The sequence below is a fragment of the Molossus molossus genome, unplaced genomic scaffold, assembly GCF_014108415.1.
Source record: "Molossus molossus isolate mMolMol1 unplaced genomic scaffold, mMolMol1.p scaffold_m16_p_6, whole genome shotgun sequence".
Classification (NCBI taxonomy): Eukaryota; Metazoa; Chordata; class Mammalia; order Chiroptera; family Molossidae; genus Molossus; species Molossus molossus.
The window spans coordinates 365,159-385,728 of NW_023425399.1; the positions used below are offsets into that span (position 1 = coordinate 365,159).

The window sequence follows — 20,570 nt, forward strand, 5'->3', positions numbered from 1 at the left end:
GACCCAGGCACCACAGGAGAGTGGGACCCTGTCCCTGAGGTAGGGGATGTTTTTACTCCTGGACAGTCCTCCGTCCCAACCTGCCCCGCCAAGGCTTTCAAGAAGAGAAGGCTGCGAGGCGCCCAGTGCTCATCCTCCCCACTACGGGGATTTATTAAGACGCTGGCGGGACAGGCCAGGGCAGCTAGGACCCCAAGACCTCTCAGGCTGCCAGCTGTGTGGGGGGCTATGCGGAAGGGGGTCAGGCCCCTCGCTGGAAGAAGGTACAGCTGTACTTGGGTGCTCAGGGCAGGGTGGGGCTGGAGACCCCTGTGTAGGTGGGGCAGGGGAAGCAGGAGGCTCTCGAGTCCAATCAGCTAGAGCTGGGAGGCTGTCGGCACTCTGCACTGGGGGCCCCACATCTCCTGGATGCTCTCGTACACGTTCTCTGGGGGGCCACTGGGGGTGCTCAGGCCCCTGAGTGGGAGGGCCTCATAGTCCAGGTTCCTCCCTGGAGTCGGAGTCGCTGCCCTGGCCTTGGGGTCTGGCTGGTCTGCGGCAGATCCTGGGTTCCTCCTTTTAGGCTTGTTGACCCTGGAGTACAGGGTGTCCGCCTGGGGAGAGGAAGCCAACCCAGGGAGGAGTCAGCACCATCTACTCCGCCAGGGATCTGCCCAGCCCCACCCATCACACCCCACCCATGCCCCCCACCTCACCTGAGGAGCTGGGGTCCCCTGGGCCTTCCCCTGCTCCAGGCCGTGGGCGCCCCGATCTGTTCCCTTGCGCTTCTGGACACAGGCATACTCTGCCACCACCGGCCTGGCCTCAGGCCCGGGGCTGGCACAGCTGCTAGTCAGCCGTGTCCCTGCCCACACCGCAGGGCTGGCTGCCAGGCTGGCCCTGGGGATGGCAGCCAGACCCACGTTGGAATAGGTGGCCTCAGCGCCCATGGAGGGCTGGACAGCGGTGGTAGCAGGCGAGGTCTGGGGCAGTTCCCGGTGTGAGAAGGCAGCTGGGGGCCTGGTGATGCCTCTGGATACCTCCAGACATTGGGGGCGCAGGAGATCCATGCTGGCAGGCCGCGAGGCTGGGGTGGGGTAGGGGCCCAGGTCAGTGCGGGTGGAGCGACTCGGACCCCAGCGGGTTGGGGGTGTGGTGCAGCAAGCCCCGCCCACAGCTGGGCTCACCTGTGCGGCCCAGCCGACCCCGGTGCAGCTCGTTCAGTCTGGTGTCCGATTTGCTGAGGACGCAGAGGTGGGGTCGTCTCAGCAGTGACTGGGGGCAAGGAAGGGCGGTCGGTCCCCTGCTGGCCCCTCCCTGGCCCCAGGGGCAGCCTGGCACTCACCCCTTCCACTGGCATCACAGAACCCTGCAGCGCGGCCTGCTGTCTCTGTGCCCGCTTCCTGGGGGCAAGAGGGCCGTCAGGCCAGGGAAGCAGAGAAGGGGGTTAGGGTAGGGGCATCAGCCTCTGGTCAAGGAGGACCCTTCTGGAGCCCCACCCCCTCTGGCCACAGCGCTGAGCCAGGCTCCCCGCGAACCAACCGAGCAGGGCTGGACCTACCTGTGGCAGGCTGCGCACAGCACCCACAGCCAGAGGAGCAGGGCGCAGCACCCCAGCACCAAGAGGACAGAAGGGGCTGAGGGCACCGGTGGCCCCATGCTGCGTGGCCCTGGACCAGCCTGAGGGCGGAAGATGGGTGCGGGGGGCTGACTGAAGGACTGGGAACCCACCTGCAGCCCCACTTCTGTGCCTCCCGCTGCCGGGCAGCCTCCCGCCCTTGGGAGCTCTGACTCAGCACACAGGAAACCCCAAGACTCAGCAGCCCCTCCCACCTTCAGAGCCGAGAGCACGCACCCTCAGCGCCCACCTTCCTTTCCCGCCTCTGGCTGGGGCTCCTGATCGAGTGAGAAGTGTGCTCTTCCTGGCCCTCCCGTGCTGGCCGTCAGTGAAGGCGGGCCCAGAACCTGGCCAGTGAGGGCCTGACCAAGGCCCCCTGTGGCCACCGCAGCCCACACCTGAGGCCTGGGAGGCCCTGAGGTCATACCCCTGACCTTTTAAGCCGCAGGCCACAGACTCACCTGCAGCCCTGCTAAGCCCAGGTAAGTCCCCTCCCACCATGCTCCCCCTGTTGTGGGTGTCAGGAAACCCGGGGACCCATCTGGGAGACCAGAGAGAATGCCCCTAGTCATGTACTACAGAGCTGGATCCTCTGAGGGGCTGGAAAAGCAGGGGTCAGCCGGCAGAAAGGGGGTGCTTTGGGCACCGACTGCCCCCCAAGCCTCTCCCTGGCTACCCCCTCCCCCCCGCAAATGGTCGAGTCTTCTTCCTGGAGTCTTAGCAGGGCTACAGGGGATGGGCCCACCCTACCATCAGCACAGCCTTTTAGTCCAGTAGCACAGAGATGGGGGTTGGGGACCAGTCTGCCCACACCCAGGGAGGGGACTTCCCACACGAGGTCCCCATGCCCTGACCTGGTCACAGCCCAAGTCCAGTGCCCTAACCTGGAAGGGCCTAGTCCTCCCCAACCCCAGCCCTCGACTGCCCCCAGCAGGGCGCTCACCAAGGGGCCTGGAGAGAGGGTCAGGAACAGGCACTTACCAAGGCCCCCGATGCAGGATCCCGCCTCAGCCCGTCTGGGGCAGGCCGGCGCCTGGGCACCGAGCAGGGTGCCTTTGTGCAGCCCTCCGTGGCGCTCCCCTCACTTCCTGCCTGTGCGTCAGACAGCGCCTCAACCCTGCAGCAGCTCCCCCCACCGCAACCTCGCCCATCTGCGCCCCCGCCCGGGGTCTAGATGACACTCCGGTGTGCACTCTGAGCCTGCAGGGTCCGGGCCTTTCTCCTGTGGCCTCCACCCACGGGGGAGGGCGCGCACTGGGGGGAGGCAGGCTCCTGGCCCCAACTCTCGGCTCTTGCACCCACCCTGCCGGCCCTCCTGCCCATCACAGCACCCTGCGAGGGCGAGAGGCCAGTCCCTCCCACCGTTTGTGGGTGTCAGGCAACATGGGGATCCATCTGGGAGGCCAGGGAGATGACAGTCCCCGGGGTCCTCTGCCTCCAGCTCACTCAGGACTCAGCCTAGCCCCTCAGCCCCACACAGACACCCCTCCCCCCACGGACAGCACTACAAGGCTTCACAACAAAATCTCTTTAATGTTCTTGAAAAGCCGACACTGGCAGGGGGGGGCTCTGTGGGCACATGAGCATCCGAGGCACGACCCTGTACCCCACCTTCCCCCAGCAGTGTCCGCACACCCCAGGCTGGCAAGAAGGCTGACCATGGGGTCTATCCTGGGGGTGGGCCAGCCCCCTTTTGGGGGCATCGAGTAGCTGGACGGCAGCAGCTAGGAGCCAGCCCGAGTCCCGTCCATGTACGCGCGGGCTCTAGAACTCGGTCATCTTCTTGTGGGTGTCCGCCTTCCTCTGCTCCCGCTGCAGGCCCGCCTCCTGGGCCCGGAGCTGCCCTAGCTGCCGCTGGGCTCCCGCCAGCTTCTCCTGTAGCTGGGCCACGGTCGCACTGTGCCTAGAGAGAGGCCACCACTCAGCTCACCACCCTCGGGCCAGAGTGGAGTCCTACCGTGAACTGGCTGGGCACCCAGAGCAGGGCTTGCTCTGCCTTGAGTTTGGCCCCACACCTACCGGCCAGCGTTGCGGACGAGGGCCTCCTGGATGCCCCGGATGTCCCGCTGGGCCTGCTCTATCTTCTCCTCGGTCTGGAAGAGCCGCAGGCTCAGGGCCCGCTTGGCGCTCTTGCTGGCGTGGTACAGCTCCTTGCCGCTCCTCCTCCCTGGGGGGGCCGCCCCTGCCTCCAGGGTCCCAGGGGCCTGGCCCTGCAGCTTCTCGTTCAGAAAGTCAAACACGCTCCGAGGGGGTGGGCGGCCCCCAGGCCCGCCCCCTCTGCCCCGGCGCCTCGGGGGCCTGCTGGAGCCAGCCTTGCTGCCCTGGGCCCGCTTCTGCAGGATCTCCACACACTGGTCCAGCGACCTGCCTCGCGGCAGCACCACAGCATGGATGGGCTCCACCCGGCCGTCCGCGTGTCGGCCCAGACCTGTGGGCACGGGGCTGGAGCTGCTGCTGGGCTCCCACTCACCCCACCATGTGCTGCGGCAGCCCCCCCCCCGCCCCCCGGGCAGCACCCACTCACTCACCCTTGCCAAACTCATAGCCCATCTTGGCGAGGAGCCTGGAGCCGATGCCCCGAGTGTGCACCTCCCAGCCGGCAAAGGCAGAGCTGCAGGTCCCCTGGCCAGCGGCGCCGGGCTCCACCACTGCAGGGACAGCACAGGGGCCTGGCCCAGCCGCCCTGGAGCACCAGGGCTTTGGCCAGCGGCAGCCCAGGAGCCAGTCCTCTCCACCACCAAGGACACGGGCTCCAGGGACCACCGGTTCTTGAACAGCCCACAGGGATGCCTCCCACCTCATCCTTATCCCGCAGGAGGGCTGGACCCTGCCAGCCAGCCCCTCCGGAAGCTGCCCACCCGTGGCTGGCTGTGCACAGCCCCTTCCATCAGCCAGGCGCCAGGTCCGCAGCAGAGGCCCTGCAGGAGCTGCTCCTCCTGCTCCCCACTCCGCTGGGCCTCCCTGTGCGCCTGCTTCCTTGCAGCTGCGGCATCAGCAGCGGCAGCCCCACCCCACCTCCCCAGCCCACCCTCAGGGTTGCACCTGGGGACAGGTTTGGGACACACAGGCCTTGAGGAAAGGGACGGGTCTTTGCGCCTGCAGGTCTGCGGACCTGCCCAGACCCTTCCACACTCTCTCATCCACCCACCTCCTGTGGGAGCCTCCACACCTCTCCGGCCCAGCCAGTGCCCCCTCCTGTGCACCCCCCATGAGGCACAGCCCACCTCGCTGCTCTCCAACTGTCTGCTTGAATGGTCCAGGCCCCACCAGCCAGGAGCCTCCCAGGGAGACAGCTGCCCAGGATGCCCTTGTCCCCATACCTCTGGCATAGCTGGCGTCATCCACGTCACCGCTGTCCGAGTCAGAGGACACTGAGGACTCTGGGCGCAGGGGGGGCAGGATGCTGTCCCCCTCCAGCACGGCCTCCTTCAGCAGCAGCGAGTCAAACTTGACTGTGTAGTAGCCGCTGTCCACATCTGGAGGCGGGACAGAGACAGGCCAGGTCAGCGGCCTCACAGGCGGCTGCAGAACCAGTGGAAGTTGGGAGCAGGTGGGCCAAGGCCAGGGGCAGTCTTGCTCCTCCTCAGCACGGAGCAGGGACCCAACACCCCACCGAAGGAGTGGTCACAGGGGAGTGACATGTGAGCAGTGGAGGCCCACGGCAGCCTCACCGGTGATCCGTGCTGGGTGCCAGATACCATCCGGCTGCTTGGCCAGACACGCAGAGCCGGCCTGCAGGGAGCTCAGGTCTGGGTCCTGGAAGGGGCGCAGCTCATCCACCGAGACCACCTGCCCGTGGGAGAACCTGCAGAGAGGGCCGCAGGGGCCAGGCTCAGATTTGGCCATCAGGGCAGGTGAGCCCCAGAGAACCAAGTCCACCTGCCTGGGCACTGCCCTCGAGGGGGAGAGACAGGCAGAGACAGACACGCGCACACAAACACGTGCACACCTGCCCACACCCACACACACCCACGCTCTGTCCGCTCCTGCACTCAGGACGGACGGGCCGCACGGAGGGTGCCTCACGCTGCTCCCAGCTCGCTGGCCGACAGCCTTGTGATGGGAGCGCCCGTCGCCTCCGCCAGACGGCGGCGTGTAATCAGGACAGGCGTGTCTGTGCTCACACGGCGGAGCCCTCCCCACACCGACCAGCACAGCCCAGTCAGAGCAGCGGGGCCCTGGCTCTTGGAGATCAGTGAGCCCATGAGATGACAAGTGAAACCCAGAGACGGGGACAGAAGCGACAGGGGTGGCGAGAGAGAGGAAACAGGAGCACTGCAACCTCGACTTTGCCAAATAAAGACACGAACAGGCCAACCACATGTCTGCTGCCGGTGCCGTCACTGCGAGAGGAAACCGTCTGACCGTGGGAGGACCCAGGACTGCATCCAGACAGGGAGCCAACGCTGCGCATGGCTGTCTTCTGAGGCAGGAATTGGTGGTGACCAAAGAGGGGATGGAAGGGGTCTGTCCAGTGGACAGAGATGGCTCAGGGCAGTCCCTTCTCACACCTGGCTGTCCTCAGGCATCCAGGGCACTGCCAGTGGCCAAATGGCACCAGCAGCTGCAGGTGTGGGCCCCAAATGGACATTGGTTGAAAGCCCTGGCCAGGCCCTGGCTGGCTTGGCTCAGCGGTTGGAGCATCAGCCTGGGGGAGAGTCCCGGGTTCAGTTCCTGCTAGGGGCATGTACCAAAAGAAAAAAAAAGTCCTGCCGGTGCAGCTCAGTGCTCAGGGCGACCACCTGTAGACCAAGGGTCGTGGGTTTGATCCCCGGTCCTGTTTGGGGGCGTGTGTAGGAGCAACCGATTGATGTGTCTCTGACATCAATGATTCTCTCTCTCCGCCCCCCACTTCCTCTCTCCCACTCTCAAAAATAAATGGAAAAAAATTTCTTTGGGTGAGGATTAACAAACAAAGAACAGAAAAGCTCCCTCACCAAGGAGCAAAACCACTTGTTCAAAAGGGGAGGATTTAACACAGGTGAAGGTGACCAAATGCTACCTTGGAGACACACACTCACTCACACACACAGGCACACACCCAGACAACACCAGTCTGCAGGAATCATCAGTGATATCAGAAACCTTACAACGTGGGGACTCCTTAACCCTAGAGCAAGCACTTCAAATAAATTATTGCAAAAAAAAAAAAAATAGCAATGAAAGTATGCAAAGATTTAGCCACAGGGATGCCGACCAAACACCAAAGACTTGGAAACAACCTGTTTGCAGCCACAGGAAGTGGTCAACGGCAAATCCATAAAATAAACTGAGCACTGCCCTGGCCGGTTTGGCCCAGTGCTTATAGCGTCGGCCTGCGGTCCAGAGAGACCAGGGTTCGGTTCCCGCTGAGGGCATGTACCTCGGTTGCAGTTTGTCCCCGGCCCTGGTTGGGTCGTGCAGGTGGCAGCCACTCGATGTGTCCCTTTCACGTCGATGTTTCTCTCTCCGCCCCCCCCCCCCACTCTATCTGAACTAAAAATGGAAAAATGTTCTCGGGTGAGGATAATAAATAAATAAATAACTAGAGAACTAAGAAAAGGGGGTAAACTGACCAATGAGATTGAAGGAGCTCCAGGACGAGCCCCAAGCACACAGAAACCTGCACTCTGGACAGGAAGCCTTACAAATGAGTCAGGAAAAGAGCATCTGTGTTTCTTAAGGAAAAAAACCTTAAAATTGGTTTCTCATATTAAAAAGTCCCCACTCAACGACCTGCCTCACAATGTCAGAAACGCACGTCGCAGCAGCAGACACAGGGACCCGAGACCAAGCACTTGGAACATGGAGACTCCGAGTCCAGGCACAGAGGTGACGCAGCCCCGCCAAGGACAAGGCTAACACTGGGCAAAACGGTCCGAACGCACAGCTCCCAAGCTCCGGAGTCCCCTGCAGCAGCCCACACACTGAATGGGTGGGGGTCTGTAGCATCCACCCAGGTCTCCCTGCAAAGCAGCAGATGAGGAGGGTGGATGTGGGGAAGGGATGGAAACCAGGGCCTGTGGCTACAAGTGGTGAAACTGATGGGAATTACCAGAGACTGACACTCTGGCGGTCTGAGCCGGGCTGGAGTGCACTGGGCAGCCAGGTGTTTACCAGACAGACCCTCAAGACGAAAGGGCCCCAGAGGGCTCCACGCTGCACGGACCCCTGGCTGTCTAGTAGCCATGTGCTGGACCCAGAGATGCCAGACAGAATGGAGCGGAGGGGGCGGGGAGACCGGCTGACCTGGAACGAGACCCCAGCTCACACAGGTCACCTGGCCAAGGAAGGGAGCCTCTGGGAGGGAGTGTTGGCCACTGAGCTACACAGACAGAGTGATGCCTACGAAGCCAGACTGAGAGGAAAATTAAGCCTGAAACCGAAGCAGAGATACCAGAGGCTGCGCACTGCGGTGGGGGGACCTCGTAATTCAGGTGCGGAAAACACACTAACATACAGCAAACACTCAGGAAAACAATCCAGAACCCAGACTGGCTACAATACACCATCCGAAATGTCCAGTTTTCAGTATACACTTGGGAGACACACAAACCAATAGGAAAGTGTGACCCACATTTAGGGAAAAAAGCAGATGCTGGAACCTGACTGAGGAGCCGAGACGGTGAACCTAACCAAGACTTCAAGGTAGAGAGTGGAAGTATGTTCAAGGAGTCAGATGAAAGCGTAATCACAAGGATTCAAGAAATGGGGAATCTTAAAAGAGAAGTGGAAATTACATAAAAGGAATCGAATGGAAATTCTGGAGCTGAAGTCTAAGGGAACTGTGAAGGGACCCTCCCCCGCTGCCCGTCCAGCACATAGGAGCTTGGAACTGGAAGTCACCCCTCTGTCCTAACAAAAAGTAAAAGATGGAACAAGCAGAAAAAATCAACAACTCTTCTTAGATCCGTAAGAGAAGCGAGGTCATGGAGCAAACTGCTGCCCCAAATCTGGAAAGTCTGAGAGGCGAATCCAGAGTCACGACCCACCTGCAGCAGCCAGCGCAGGGCCCCGTGCTGGACAGGGATCCGGCGGTGACTGCCGACTGCTGGGGCTCAGCACGGACAAGTCTGGGAGTTAAAACCTACAGGGGGGCCCTTGTCCATGGGGGGGGGGATCCCAACACATTTATGAGTTTCACCAGGTTCTCACAGTAAATACTGGAGAAAAATCCCCTGGTAACTCACGCCATATGACCACTGGTAAAGGTGACTGCAGAGGTAAGTACAGAAAAAAAATATAGTAGCATATTTTTGGTTTGTAACTAATTTTTTTCCTATGCGATTTGAAAGACAAATGCATACGGCAATAACCATAACCTCCAATCCTGGGCGCACAGCGATAAAGGTCAGTCTCACCAGTAACAACCAAGCGACGCAGCAGCACACAGGGACCCGAACTGGAGCAGGGTTTTGACTCCTGTTGACTCTGACTTGCTATCAGTTCAAACTCGATTGTTATAAATTCACGATGTCAATCACAGTCCCCAGAGTGACCAATAAGAAAATAAAGCAAAACTGACAAACTTGAGCTAGACTGACCAAGAAATAAGAGTGCACGCAAGTGACTGACCCAGGAAAGAAGTTGGGGACCGACCCACCTGCAGGAGCACGCAGGGCGGCCAGAGGCTGCTGCGAGCAGTCCCTGCCAGCAGATCGGATGATGCAGACGGAAAGGGCAGATTCCCAAACACACGCAATCTATCAAAATTGACACAAGGAGAAACAGAAAGTCTGAATAGACCTGTAACAAATAAAGTTATTCATCAAAAACTTCCAACAGTGGCCCGGCTGGTGTGGCTCAGTGGGTTGAGCGTCGCCCCATGGACTGAGAGGTCCAGGTTCGATTTCCAGTCCCAGTCAGGGCACGTGCTCGGGTTGAGGGCTCAGTTCCCAGTACGGGGCATGAAGGAGGCAGCCGACCAATGTATGTCTCTCACATTGATGTTTCTCTCTCTCTCTCCCCCTTCCTTTCTCTCTAAAAATAATCAATGAAAACATATTTAAAAAATAAATAAAACAATAAACTTCCAACAATGAGAAGTCCCAGCCCAGATAGCTTCACTGGTAAATTCTATCACACGTTTAAAGAATTAACACCAGTCTTTCTCAAGCTCCTCCAGTAATTTAGAGAACACCTTCGAATTCATGAGACCAGATTACCCTGACACTAAAGCCAAACAGTGACACCACAAGAAAAGGAAACAGACCAACAGTCTTCATTGGGAACAGAGAGACAGAAATATCCTCATAGCAGACCGAACCCAGCAGCATTTTACAGGAATGCACGGGGGTTCCCCATGAAAATCACTGGTGCAACACTGCACATTCACAGGACGCGAGGAGAGAGGACATGATCAAGCCCACTGATGCACAACGGGCCCCTGAAAAAGTCCAGCCCTTCATGATGAAAACCCTCAACAAATTAGGAACAGAAGGAACTTCCCCAACCGGACAAGGCAGGAATGGATGCCCTCCGCCAGCCTCACACACGTGGGCGAAAGGCTGAAAGCCCCCCGCCCCCAAGGGCAGGAGCAAGACAAGAAGGCAGGAAAAAGAAAGAAAAGCCATTCAATGTGGAAAGAAAAAGTAAAATGATCTCTACTTGCCAATGACATGCTTGGATACAGTATACATAGAAAACCCTAAATAACCCATAAAAACCCCAGTAGTGCCTGGGGACCCCATCTACCATTGAGAGCACCTGGGGCTTCTGGGAGGTGTGGCTGATTTGAGTCTGGGGCAGGAAAAGCGTGAACCAGGGAGGGGTGTCATCTCCCCATCAACTACAGAGCCCAGAGGGACAGAGGTGCCAGCTCAAAGAGGCTCCACTTGCCAGAAGTAGGACAATTGGAGCCTCAGTAAGGATCACGATCACAATGGATTAAAACCCATCAAATAGCCCTGGCCAGTTTGGCTCAGCGGTTAGAGCGTCGGCCTGCGGTCCTGAGAGACCCGGGTTCGGTTCCCGCTAAGGGCACGTACTTCAGTTGCAGTTTGTCCCGGCCCTGGATGGTCGTGCAGGTGGCAGCCACTGGATGTGTCCCTTCACGTCGATGTTTCTCTCTCTCTCTCCCTCCCACTCTATCTGTACAAAAAATGGAAAAATGTCCTCGGGTGAGGATAAAAAAAAAAAACCCATCAAATATACCTAAATCCATGGGTCATCACCTTCTCAGGATGAAAGAGAACCCATTCATTACCTTGGATAGTAAGTAAACGAAACAGAAAAACCCAGCATTTTCCCCTTTTCTGTGTGACTGTACCACTTGGCAGGCAAGCCATAGAAGAGGGAGGGCATCTCCGTGTGACATTCCAGCTAAGTGAAGTGAACCCCAGAACGAAAGGATCCCTACACTGCAGTCCCCACTGAACCAACACATGGGGCCCTCAGCATCACTGGCTGCTAATGGCAAAGACAAATCAGGCCTCTTGATACAAGAGCAGCGCCCGGTCTCCGTCAGAGTGTGGTCAGGTCCCTGGACACTGCTGCCAGGTCGCGGAGAACACGGGAGTGTGCTGAACTGCACCCCGGGGTCCGGAGGTAGCTCAAAGGGTCCGGTCCTCCAACAGGGGAACTGTGAGGCCAGGAACGGCAGGCAGGAAGGGTGACAGCCCAGACACAGGGGCCTGGCAGGGAGCAGCCGGAAGCAGAGCACACACACTAGTCTCTCCTGTGTCGGGAGATACACACCGAAGCTGTGAGAGTGACGGTCCCTGGGAGGGGGAGAGCCCTGGGACAGAAGTGGGGGCCAAAGGGTGCTTCACATTACCTACTTCGTTGTTTTTAAAGATCGAAAGCAAAGATGAGAGAATAACTCAGTCCCGTGTGGAGGTAGGTGGTTGTTTGTAGGGAGTCAGCCAGGCCTAAAGCCATGCTGGACAGCAGAGTGGCTCCGGGCAGCCGCAGCCTCAGCCTCAGCGGTCGGAGGGCCACCTCCCCAGGTGGCTGCACAGGTGAGTTAACGTGTGCGGAAGAGACCTTGGACCAGTGCTCGGCGCAGAGGAAACAGCACAAAGGTACAGCCTCTACCCCTCGCCCAGGACACCACACAGGGAGGCTAGGACTCAGGGCACGGGGACCACGGGCTCAGGCCTCTGCTCCTCATCTGTGCCGGTGGCACAGACGTGTCCACCTGAACTTCAGCATGCACGCTACACTCCAATGAGAGGTGCAGAGAATGGCAGGAGGGAGGTTTTGGGGGAGAAGAAATGTGCCAAGGAAGACTTTGGACCCCACAAAAGTCTACCAACAGGATGACCAAACGACTAGAGACGGCCACACTGAACTGTTGTCAGGAAAAGTGAATTACCTACTAGGGGTTTCAGTCAATATTCCTTCCAGAGATAAAGTAAAAAGGAGCAAAAGTAAAGTTTCTGCACTAACAGAAGACAACACTGTGGACACTTGAAAATAAAGGAGGTGCTGTTATTAGATCTGTCAGATGTAGTGATGACAGACTTTTTCATAACATCTTTACCAATCAGGTGAGGGGTGCGTCCTGAACTCTTCATAGGTAGAAACCAGCAGCCCCTAGAATCTGCTGCGCAGAGGTCCAAGATGGAGGAGCGGGGCAGGGAGAGCGCAGAGACATGGGGGGCAGATGGGTGACAAGTGATGACATCAGATAACAACATGCGAGATCATCAGACCACACTCTCCAATTGCGTATGGGGGCAAATTTCCATGCTGAGTGTAAATGTTAAGAGTTTAACTCTGAAGGATAAAACTGGTGTGTGTGTGTGTGTGTGTGGGTGTATGTGTGTGTGAGGGGGGCTCTCTTCAACACAAGCCTCTCCTACTGTCGATTTACCGAGAAAATCCAGGAAGAACCTAAACAAGGACGCTGTCTGAAGGTGCTGCCCTGCCTGCAGCCCCGAGCGCCTCGCAGCCCAGGGGTAGCTTTACCTGCAGTTATCCTGGAAGCGGCACTTGCCCTCCAGGAAGAAGGGACAGGGCTTCAGAGACTTGTGGGTGGGGTAGAGGTAGAGCACGCGCACGCCCGCGGAGCCGTCGTCCGCCTCCTCCGTGCCCACGATCATGGCGTTGTGGTACTCCAGGGTGCCCCAGGCACTGTAGTAGGGGGCGTTCACCTTCCTCCCACTCAGCTCTCCCTCGTCCTCCTCCGAGTCCTCCCCTTCATCCTCCTCGAGCCCAGGCTGGCTGGGCACTGGCCCTGCCTCTCCTTCAGGAACAGTGTCCAGTTCCGCCGTGGGGGCGACGGGCGCCTCCACTGCCTGAGCAACAGCCTCCTGGAGGGCCAGGTACTCGGCGGCGTCCTGCTCCGGGCGCTCTCCGTCCAGGGTGGCCAGCAGCTTGCTCTTCCGGACGGACACCAGGCTGGCCTCGGTGAGCTCGATCAGCTCCTTCAGGTCTCCCTGGAGCTGGCGCAGGTCGGCCAGCTCGGCAGGATCGAGGCCGGCACCCAGGGCCAGCTCCACCTGCTGCAGCTGTGCGCCGTAGGTGCGGAGCGCGCTCTGCAGGCTCTCCTCGTCCATCCTGCGGGGCAGCGGCTGGTGTCCTGGGGCGGCAGGGCGAGTCCTGGGTCCTCAGAGGGCAGCAGGAGCGCAGCTGCAAGGAAAGAAGCCAGGTGAGCCCGGGACGTGCCACCGAACGGCCAGGCCGCCGCTCCGAGGCGGACACGGAGCCCGGGGCCGCACCGAGCCCGCAGGACGGCCTCTCCCCCGTGAGAGGGGCGAGACAGGCTGGGGGCGGTGGTCCGCTCCGAGGGGCCCCGGCTCCCTTCCTGGCCGCCTACCGAGCCCGCCAGGCTTCTCGGCCCCCGCCCCCGCCCCCTGCGCCCGGACCCGCTCAGGACGCTGCCCCCGCCCAGCCTCCCGGCCCGCCGGCCTCCGCCGGACCTGTCACCTGGGGCCGGGTCGCCCAGACCGCGCCCCTCGCCCCGGGCCGGGAACTTCCTCCGCGCAGAGCCGCGGCCGCGCCATAGAGAGCCCGCCAGCCTCACCGGCTAGAGCGGCACGGCGCCCGGCTTCCGCCCTCGCAGCCGACAGGCACTTCCTCCCGGTTGCCGCTGCCGCCGGAAGTGTCTGCCGCGGGGGCCGCCGGGAGGCTTCGCGCGGGGGCCGTCGGGACAGCTCCGACCCTCCCCGGGCGGCCGCCCGCGTCCCATCGGGCGCCGCGCGGGGCAGCGCGGGGTCAGCAGGTCAGGCGCGCGGCGGCTGCGGCCCGGGCGGGCGCAGGTAGGCCGGGGCTGGGTCGCCGCCTCCCAGGCGGGCGGGCGGTGGGCGCTGGGCTTGACTCCCGGGTCAGGGCGGGGTGGGGCCCCGGGGTCTCCTGCCGGCACCGCCACCTGCCCGCCGCACGGCCACTACGCGGCCGACCCGGCACCACACGCACCCCCGCCTCCGAAAAGCGGGGCGTCTCCGTGTGTCGCCTGCGGGGGTCCTGCCGTGCGCCCTGCGCCGCCTGAGGGGCGCGGCCGAGTTGGGAGAAGGCGCGGTGGCCCCGGCTGGCTGGGGGCAGCGAGTCCCTGGCGGCGCCGAGCGGGAGTGAGGCCTCGGGGCGGCCTGCACTGGGCCCGGAGCTGTTGGCGGCGGGGGAGGCATTGCGGGGCGGGGTTGGGGCCGGCAGTGGGCGGGCCCGGGCGGCGGGCGGGGCGGGGCTGTGGGCGGGCCCGGGCTGCGGGCGGGGCGGGGCTGGGGCGGGCCCAGGCGGGCGGGGCGGGGCTGTGGGCGGGCCCAGGCGGCGGGCGGGGCGGGGCTGTGGGCGGGCCCGGGCGGCGGGCGGGGCGGGGCTGGGGGCGGGCCCGGGCGGTGGGCGGGGCTGGCGGGCCCCTGACCCGGGACTCAGCTCGCCGCGCCCGGCAGGATGTACACACTGCTGTCCGGGCTGTACAAGTACGTGTTCCAGAAGGATGAGTACTGCGTCCTGATCCTGGGCCTGGACAATGCTGGGAAGACGGTACGCCTCGCCCTGTCCCTGCCCCGGCCGCCTTTGGTCCTTTCTCCCCGTGCTCAGAGTCCAGTCCCATCCAAAGCCACTGGACAGCCCCCTCCCCCGCCCCCACTGCTTTTAAAGACCCTCTGTTCTCGGAGTAGGCCGAGGAGGGACATGAGGGGAACAGCCTTGAAAACCGCTCTAGCACCCCTCCTGCCTGTGTCTCCGTCTCCCCTCAGACCTTCCTGGAGCAATCAAAAACCCGGTTTAGCAAGAACTACAAGGGCATGAGCCTCTCCAAAATCACCACCACCGTGGGCCTGAACAGTAAGGGGGTCGCGGGGAGCTGTGGGTGTGGGGGCTACCCCTGAGGATGCGCTGATGCTGGTGGCTGCCAGCTCCCCTTGGCCCTGTCTCAGGAGCCCCCAGTGGCATGCAGTCCCCAGGAGAGCCGGGAGACGGTGTGTCACGGACCTGGGCCACGTTCTCACCGGGTTTCTTCTCTCCCCAGTTGGCACTGTGGACGTGGGGAAGGCTCGGCTCATGTTCTGGGACTTAGGGGGCCAGGAGGAGCTGCAGTCTCTGTGGGACAAGGTGAGATGGATGTGATACCACCTGCCTCTCATGCCATTTCCTCCCGGCGGTAGCCTGGTCTGGGCTCCACTGTTCTCAGAAGGCCTCAGAGTTGCCTTTCCTTCCTTCCCATCAGCAGTTTCTGTCACTCTCTGGGTTCCTGAAGCTCCTCCCTACTTCCGTCCTGGTCCCCAGCACCATCTCCTTAGGGTGAGGACTCACTTGATTCCTTTGGGTTAGAGATGCTGTCGCTAATGAACACAGGACAAGATAGAAGGTGGCTCAGAACCAGACATGGCAAAAGCATCCCCAGGCCTGACTCCCCTGGTCCTTTTCTCCATGGTGGTTCAGGACCTGTTCTCTGAGGTGGTGCTTGCCCATCAGGCAAGGATGTCCTCAAGGGTAACAGCAGGTGCCGTCTCCACTGACACGGGGTTTGGCATTTTTGAGACAGTGGTGCCCTCCCCTACATGTCTCCGGCTCCTTCCCTTAGGCAGCTCCCTCCTGACGGACTGGCATGGTGGGCTTGGCACAGTCTTCCCGACACTGCTGTCCCATGGGTTTAGAGCTGAGTGGCAAGGTCCTGATTTCTAGCAGCAGGTACCTGGCTTAATCTCAGCAGCAGGTACCCAGGCACCCCCCCCCCCAAGTGTTTCCACCTGCCTCAACTTCCAGCCAGAGGGTAGCTGCTGCCGTGTGGCCAGAAGGCGCAGCATGTGCGTCGTCCCGAGGCAGAGCCTACCTAGGCCTGCTCGTCTGAGCACCAGACCGCTTGGGGGTGCACACAACTTCCGATTTTCTGTTCTAGGCCCAGGCCTCAGGAGCTCATACCGAGATGGAGATTGGGGTGCAGGGTGTGTGCTGGGTCAGCACCTAGGAACGGAGTGGGAAGGGTGCAGGACTGGATGGGGGCGGCGTCAGCTTGGTGGGGCCCAGTGGGGAAGCACCGGGGGAGAATTGCTCCTCACATTGCGCAGTGGGGGCCAAGCGGGCCAGGACTTCATGCCCCCTGTGGGTCACCATGGTAGGCTGCCCTGGCAGCTGTGACCTGTTAATGTGGTTCTTTGTGGGTCCTGCCAGAGCCAACAAGGGGCTGTCTGCTTGTCACCCTGCCTATCACTGGGCAGCGAAGTCTCAGTGGGTGGCCAGTTTCTGCGTAGGCCACAGCCTACTGTGTACCATTTGTGTTTACACCCATTTTGGGGAATGGCCCCTTTAAGACCCAGGGCCTTTGCTAAGGGAAACCTGGAAGAGGAAAGGGGCAAAGTGCCATCTGGCTTTGTGGCTGGTGTGGTCCCCCCTTCGCCACCACTTCTGTGGTGGTATGGCCTCATCAGGGGTCTGAGCCCTCTTTCTTGGTGGACCTCTGGGTTCCTCAGGTGCTTCCCAGCCCCTCTGTGGGGTCAGTTACCCCCACCAGGGTGGGCTCTCTGCCAAGATACCCAGAAGGCAACCAGGGTTTGTGACTCAGCGGGTCTCCTGCTGGGCTCCTGGTGAGATGGTGCTGCAGTGACCGCAGCCCAACCCTGCTGAGCCCAGAGCTGTGGGGGTGAGTGGCAGAGTCCCTATGGCACTGAACGTGATAAGAAGTGGGTTCATGATCCCTCCCCAGTTCCCAGACTGGGCCATGTCTTCCCACTCATGGCACCTGGTGTGTGGCCACAGGAGGCCTCCAGCCTTTGTTTCTCTAGCCTACACCCGAGGGACTGGTGTGTGCACACCCGAGAGCCAAGCTTGGGCTCTTCCCTGTTTCCAGTGGTTTTGTAGGATCCCCCCACAAGGCCATGGGTGACCCAGCCATTCACTGGGGTCTGGGGTGTGGCGGGTGTTGGGGTGGGACCGGCCCTGTTCATGCTCCACCCAGAAGTGCTGTCGCTGAGGCCATTGCCCTGCCAGAGCCCAGGCACACGCTGGGAGTGCAGCCTCCCGCCACCTTGGGCTACGTGCTGGTGGTCTCGTGGGCTGCAAACCACAGTGTCCGTTTCTGCATGGAGACCTCCTCTGCTGTGGGGCCCTCCAGCTCGTGGTGTCAGCAGCCAGGTGGCCGGTGCCCCCGGAGCAGCTGCAGCCTTCGTGTCATCAGCACAGAGGCCTGTGTGCGGCCGCTCTGCCTGCAGAACCCAGGGCCGCCTCTGTAGCAGTGCAGACAGAGGCTTGTCTTCGATGGCGTGAGGGTCCCACCCAGGAAAGTACCAGAGTGTCCTTCAGCTCGCTGACTGCTGGCTCTTCCTGCCCAGTCACAGAAGAGCCCGGCTGTGCCAGGTGACAGGCAGGAGAGCTGGGGCAGTGGCTGCTGTCTGCTCCGCGGTGTGGATGTTACCAGGCTCTCTTCTGGTTGGTGCAGAAGGCACCCTGGCCAGGCTCGTGGCTGTACCGATGCCCCAGGCCTAGTGGGTCCTCCCTCAGAAGGCCCTGCTCCGCATGTCTCCCCAAGGTGCTGTCTTCCCCTCGCCTTCCGGAACTCCCTGGACACCAGGCTCTTGAAGTGAAGGGCTGGGGGTTCCGTGACCCTTGCTGTCAGCAGGCCCACAACCAGCTGCTCTGGCACTGGTCCAGGCCATAGAGCTCCCAGCTCAGCAACATGGGCCTGGTCCTCGGCCCTGCCGTCCTGCGCAGGGACGGGCTGCTGCATGTATGGCACTGGCCTGGCCCCTCAGCAGCCTGCGGCCCACTGTGCCCACCTCTGGGTCTGCCGTTTGGGAACCAGCTTAGTCTGGACTCCTCCAGTCTCCAAGCCCATCTCCCTTTGGCCACCACCAGGCCCATGGTTGAGGTCTCGCAGGGGCCGATCCTGAAGCAGGGTTTGGGATGCAGCCCTGGGAAGTGGTCAGGGGAGGTGGCCATTCCTGTCCAAGGTCAGCAAGCCTTCCTTGAAGGGGCCTGGGGGGGCGCAGCTCTACTCTGCTCTACCTCCCCACCCCTAGAAAGCTCCCCAGAAGGGTCTTGTGGCGGGGGGGGGGGCTGAATGCTCGTGGCTGAGCCTCTGTCCTTCCTCAGTACTACGCGGAGTGTCATGGTGTCATCTACGTCATCGATTCCACAGACGAGGGAAGACTGCCGGAGTCTAAGCGCGCTTTCGGTGGGTGCAGCCTGGCCAGGGCTGGGGGTGCTCAGGTCCAGTCTGCACAGCCCATGTGTCCGATCGGGGCTGGGACCTGTAGTCAGAGGGCCCTGGCTGTGAGGGAGAGTGTCCCTGCCTGTGGAGCTCAGCAGGAATGTGGGGCTCCTGGGTGTGGCTGGTTGGTCAGGGGGACAGGGTGCTCACTGCCACCGCACCCATTCCAGAGAAGATGGTCACCAGTGAGGCTCTGGACGGTGTCCCCATCCTGGTGTTGGCCAACAAGCAGGATGTTGAGGTGAGCCTGCCGCATTGCTGGGGAACAGGTGCTGTTCCAGGGGCGGGACCCCACTTTGCTCTGGCACCCCAAGCTGTGTCTGAGGTCTTTTCTGGCCCTGCAGTGCACCTTGTCTCCACTAGGGGGCGGCTGTGCCCTGTCCCTCCGTGGCCCAGGAGACCCAGGTGATAGGAGAAAGCTCAGAAAAGACAAGGGACCCAGGGTGGGTGTCTCTGCAGACCCCAACCTGTTCCCAGAAATGGGGGGGCCATCTGGGGACGGAGGGAGAGGCTACTCCCAGGACCGTCAGCCAGCCTCACTCCCTTCGGGGAGCTCTGTACAGGGTGGTGGCCTGTGTCTGCAGCGTCGCTCTGGTCTGTCGGCCCCGCTGTCTGGGCCACTTGCCAAGCAGGGCCTCCCACTGTCCTGAGCCCCCACCTCTAAGCTCATGACCTACCCTTGCAGCTCTAGGGACTGCCCAGGGGGAGGGACAGGCCTGTTCTTACAGCCTACCCCCCACCCCTGCCGCCCCCAGACTTGCCTCTCCATCCCAGACATCAAGACGGCGTTCAGTGACTGCACCTCCAAGATCGGCCGGCGGGACTGCCTGACCCAGGCCTGCTCGGCCCTCACGGGGTGAGTGAGGCCCTCACCCTGCCCCAGGGTCACAGGAGGCCCCGCCTCACACCCTCTGTCTCCACAGCAAAGGGGTGCGCGAGGGCATCGAGTGGATGGTGAAGTGCGTCGTGCGGAACGTGCACCGGCCTCCGCGGCAGAGGGACATCACGTAGGCGCAGCCGGCTCCAGGGTGCCCACAGCTGGCGTCCGAGCCAGAGGAGCCACCAGTCCTGGGGGGGCGGCTTTGCCTCTGGGATTTTCCATTTGCTTTGTTTTTTCTCTAAGACAAACTTCTCTATGTCCTGAAGAGTGTAGGTGCCCAGAGGCTTCTGCCAGGGGAGTGGGGCAGCAGGACCTGCAGCTCCCTCAGGCCAGGCCCTCTCTGGGCCCAGGCTGGTGGTCCTGCAGGTGCCCTTGGAGCCGCTGCCCCGCAGGCCTGCCCGCCTGCCCAGCTTGGGGTAGGGCTTCAGGGCACCCTGGTTGGAAGGGGGGTTTTCCAGAACCACAGCCTCAGCCCCCTCTGATTTTGGAGGTGGGCTGGGAGCTGGTGTCACCTTGAGGGAGACCTAGCCCACATTCCCAAAGGCAAGCAGGGCCTTGGGTTCCGATGTAGCCTCGGGACTGAACAAGGTGCGATCTGACTGGGAAGCCACGTGTCCCGTACCCCCCAGCCCAACCTCGTCGAGGTGGGAAATGCCGGAAGTGGGTGTCCCCCTAAGCACACTGCTGCCCACCTGGGGCAACCACGACTGCCAACTTGGGTACATCAGTGGGGGTGTTGGGAAGACAGCTGGGTCCTCATGCCTGGTTGGTGGTGTGCTGGGCCTGTGCCCAGCTGAGGGTGAGGGATAAGGTTCCCTGCCAGGCCTGTGCCCAACAGCAGAGGCCCTCCATGCAAGGCTGGTCCTGAGGCCCCTCCTCACATGGCCCTGTGGGGCTGGCCACGGGGGTGTGTGGAATAAAGGTGGTCTGAGTGCTCTTGCGTGTCTTCCTCAGGGCTGTGCAGTGGCCATAGCAGAGGGCTCCCAGGCTGGAGCCACGACCCATCAGGCCCAGCTTCCTGCTGTCTGGCCACAGCCAGTGATCACTGCGTTCATGTCCCAGGGAGGTCCCTCCCCAGTGGGGGCCTGAGGAGCTGCTGGGAAAGGGATGAGTCAGGGTGGGGGTGGGGACCCAGTGGCAGGTGAAATGACTCATGGGCTAGGAGTCCAACCCCCACCCCCTGTGGAGCAGAGGAGCCTTCATGTGATCCTGCCGGGAAGGAAGAACTTTCCCAGAAAGCCAGTGGGCACCCCTGGAGGTCTGGCTGCTCCCTCCTGGAAGTCCCCTGCTGGCAGGGGGCCGGCAGGGCTCACGAAGAGGGTGGGGCAGGTGGCAGTCTGCTGGGTCCTCTTCTACAGTGGAGCCCCAGGGCTTGGTGACCCTCCTGGGTGCTGTCCCTCATCGCTGGTCCTGACCCCCCTCCACATTCCCAGCCACAGAGCTCGCTGAGGGTTAGGAGTGAGCCTCAGCCACCACTGCCCGGAGGTCGTTCTCCGGGCACAGGGAGCCTGAGGGCTCAGGAGGCA

At 61.6% G+C, this 20,570-nt stretch overlaps 3 protein-coding genes across 12 annotated transcripts; 1 reads left to right on the top strand and 2 right to left on the bottom strand.

The window, feature by feature from the left end:
* Positions 1-133: 133 nt before the first annotated feature.
* On the bottom strand, positions 134-2,598 carry LIME1 (Lck interacting transmembrane adaptor 1). Its single transcript, XM_036245253.1, has 6 exons — positions 2,348-2,598; positions 1,541-1,659; positions 1,325-1,382; positions 1,167-1,254; positions 696-1,066; positions 134-593 (listed from the first exon to the last, which is right to left on the bottom strand). The coding sequence occupies exons 1-6, from the start codon at positions 2,348-2,350 to the stop codon at positions 357-359; spliced, it is 876 nt and encodes a 291-aa protein (XP_036101146.1). The 5' UTR covers positions 2,351-2,598; the 3' UTR covers positions 134-356.
* A 519-nt stretch (positions 2,599-3,117) lies between these two features.
* Positions 3,118-14,057, bottom strand: ZGPAT (zinc finger CCCH-type and G-patch domain containing). 4 transcript variants are annotated; one of them, XM_036244076.1, is made up of 7 exons: positions 13,937-14,057; positions 12,488-13,150; positions 5,269-5,402; positions 4,918-5,073; positions 4,126-4,245; positions 3,617-4,025; positions 3,118-3,500 (listed from the first exon to the last, which is right to left on the bottom strand). In XM_036244076.1, exons 2-7 carry the CDS (start codon positions 13,075-13,077, stop codon positions 3,362-3,364), a joined length of 1,548 nt encoding a protein of 515 aa, XP_036099969.1. In that variant the 5' UTR covers positions 13,078-13,150; positions 13,937-14,057; the 3' UTR covers positions 3,118-3,361. The 4 variants fall into 4 exon arrangements, with proteins under 4 accessions (XP_036099969.1, XP_036099968.1, XP_036099965.1 ...); XM_036244075.1 differs by lacking the exon at positions 13,937-14,057 and adding an exon at positions 13,545-13,591; XM_036244072.1 differs by lacking the exon at positions 13,937-14,057 and adding an exon at positions 13,441-13,524.
* ARFRP1 (ADP ribosylation factor related protein 1) lies at positions 13,693-19,978 on the top strand. 7 transcript variants are annotated; one of them, XR_004957015.1, is made up of 9 exons: positions 13,693-13,779; positions 14,407-14,500; positions 14,716-14,803; positions 14,988-15,070; positions 15,186-15,259; positions 18,047-18,128; positions 18,335-18,405; positions 18,939-19,020; positions 19,088-19,204. XR_004957015.1 is itself a non-coding variant. In XM_036244081.1 (9 exons), exons 2-8 carry the CDS (start codon positions 14,408-14,410, stop codon positions 18,993-18,995), a joined length of 567 nt encoding a protein of 188 aa, XP_036099974.1. In that variant the 5' UTR covers positions 13,693-13,779; position 14,407; the 3' UTR covers positions 18,996-19,020; positions 19,088-19,204. The 7 variants fall into 7 exon arrangements, 6 of the variants coding, with proteins under 6 accessions (XP_036099974.1, XP_036099972.1, XP_036099973.1 ...); XM_036244081.1 differs by having other exon boundaries at positions 18,920-19,020; XM_036244079.1 differs by lacking the exon at positions 18,939-19,020 and having other exon boundaries at positions 19,088-19,290.
* The last annotated feature ends 592 nt before the right edge of the window (positions 19,979-20,570 follow it).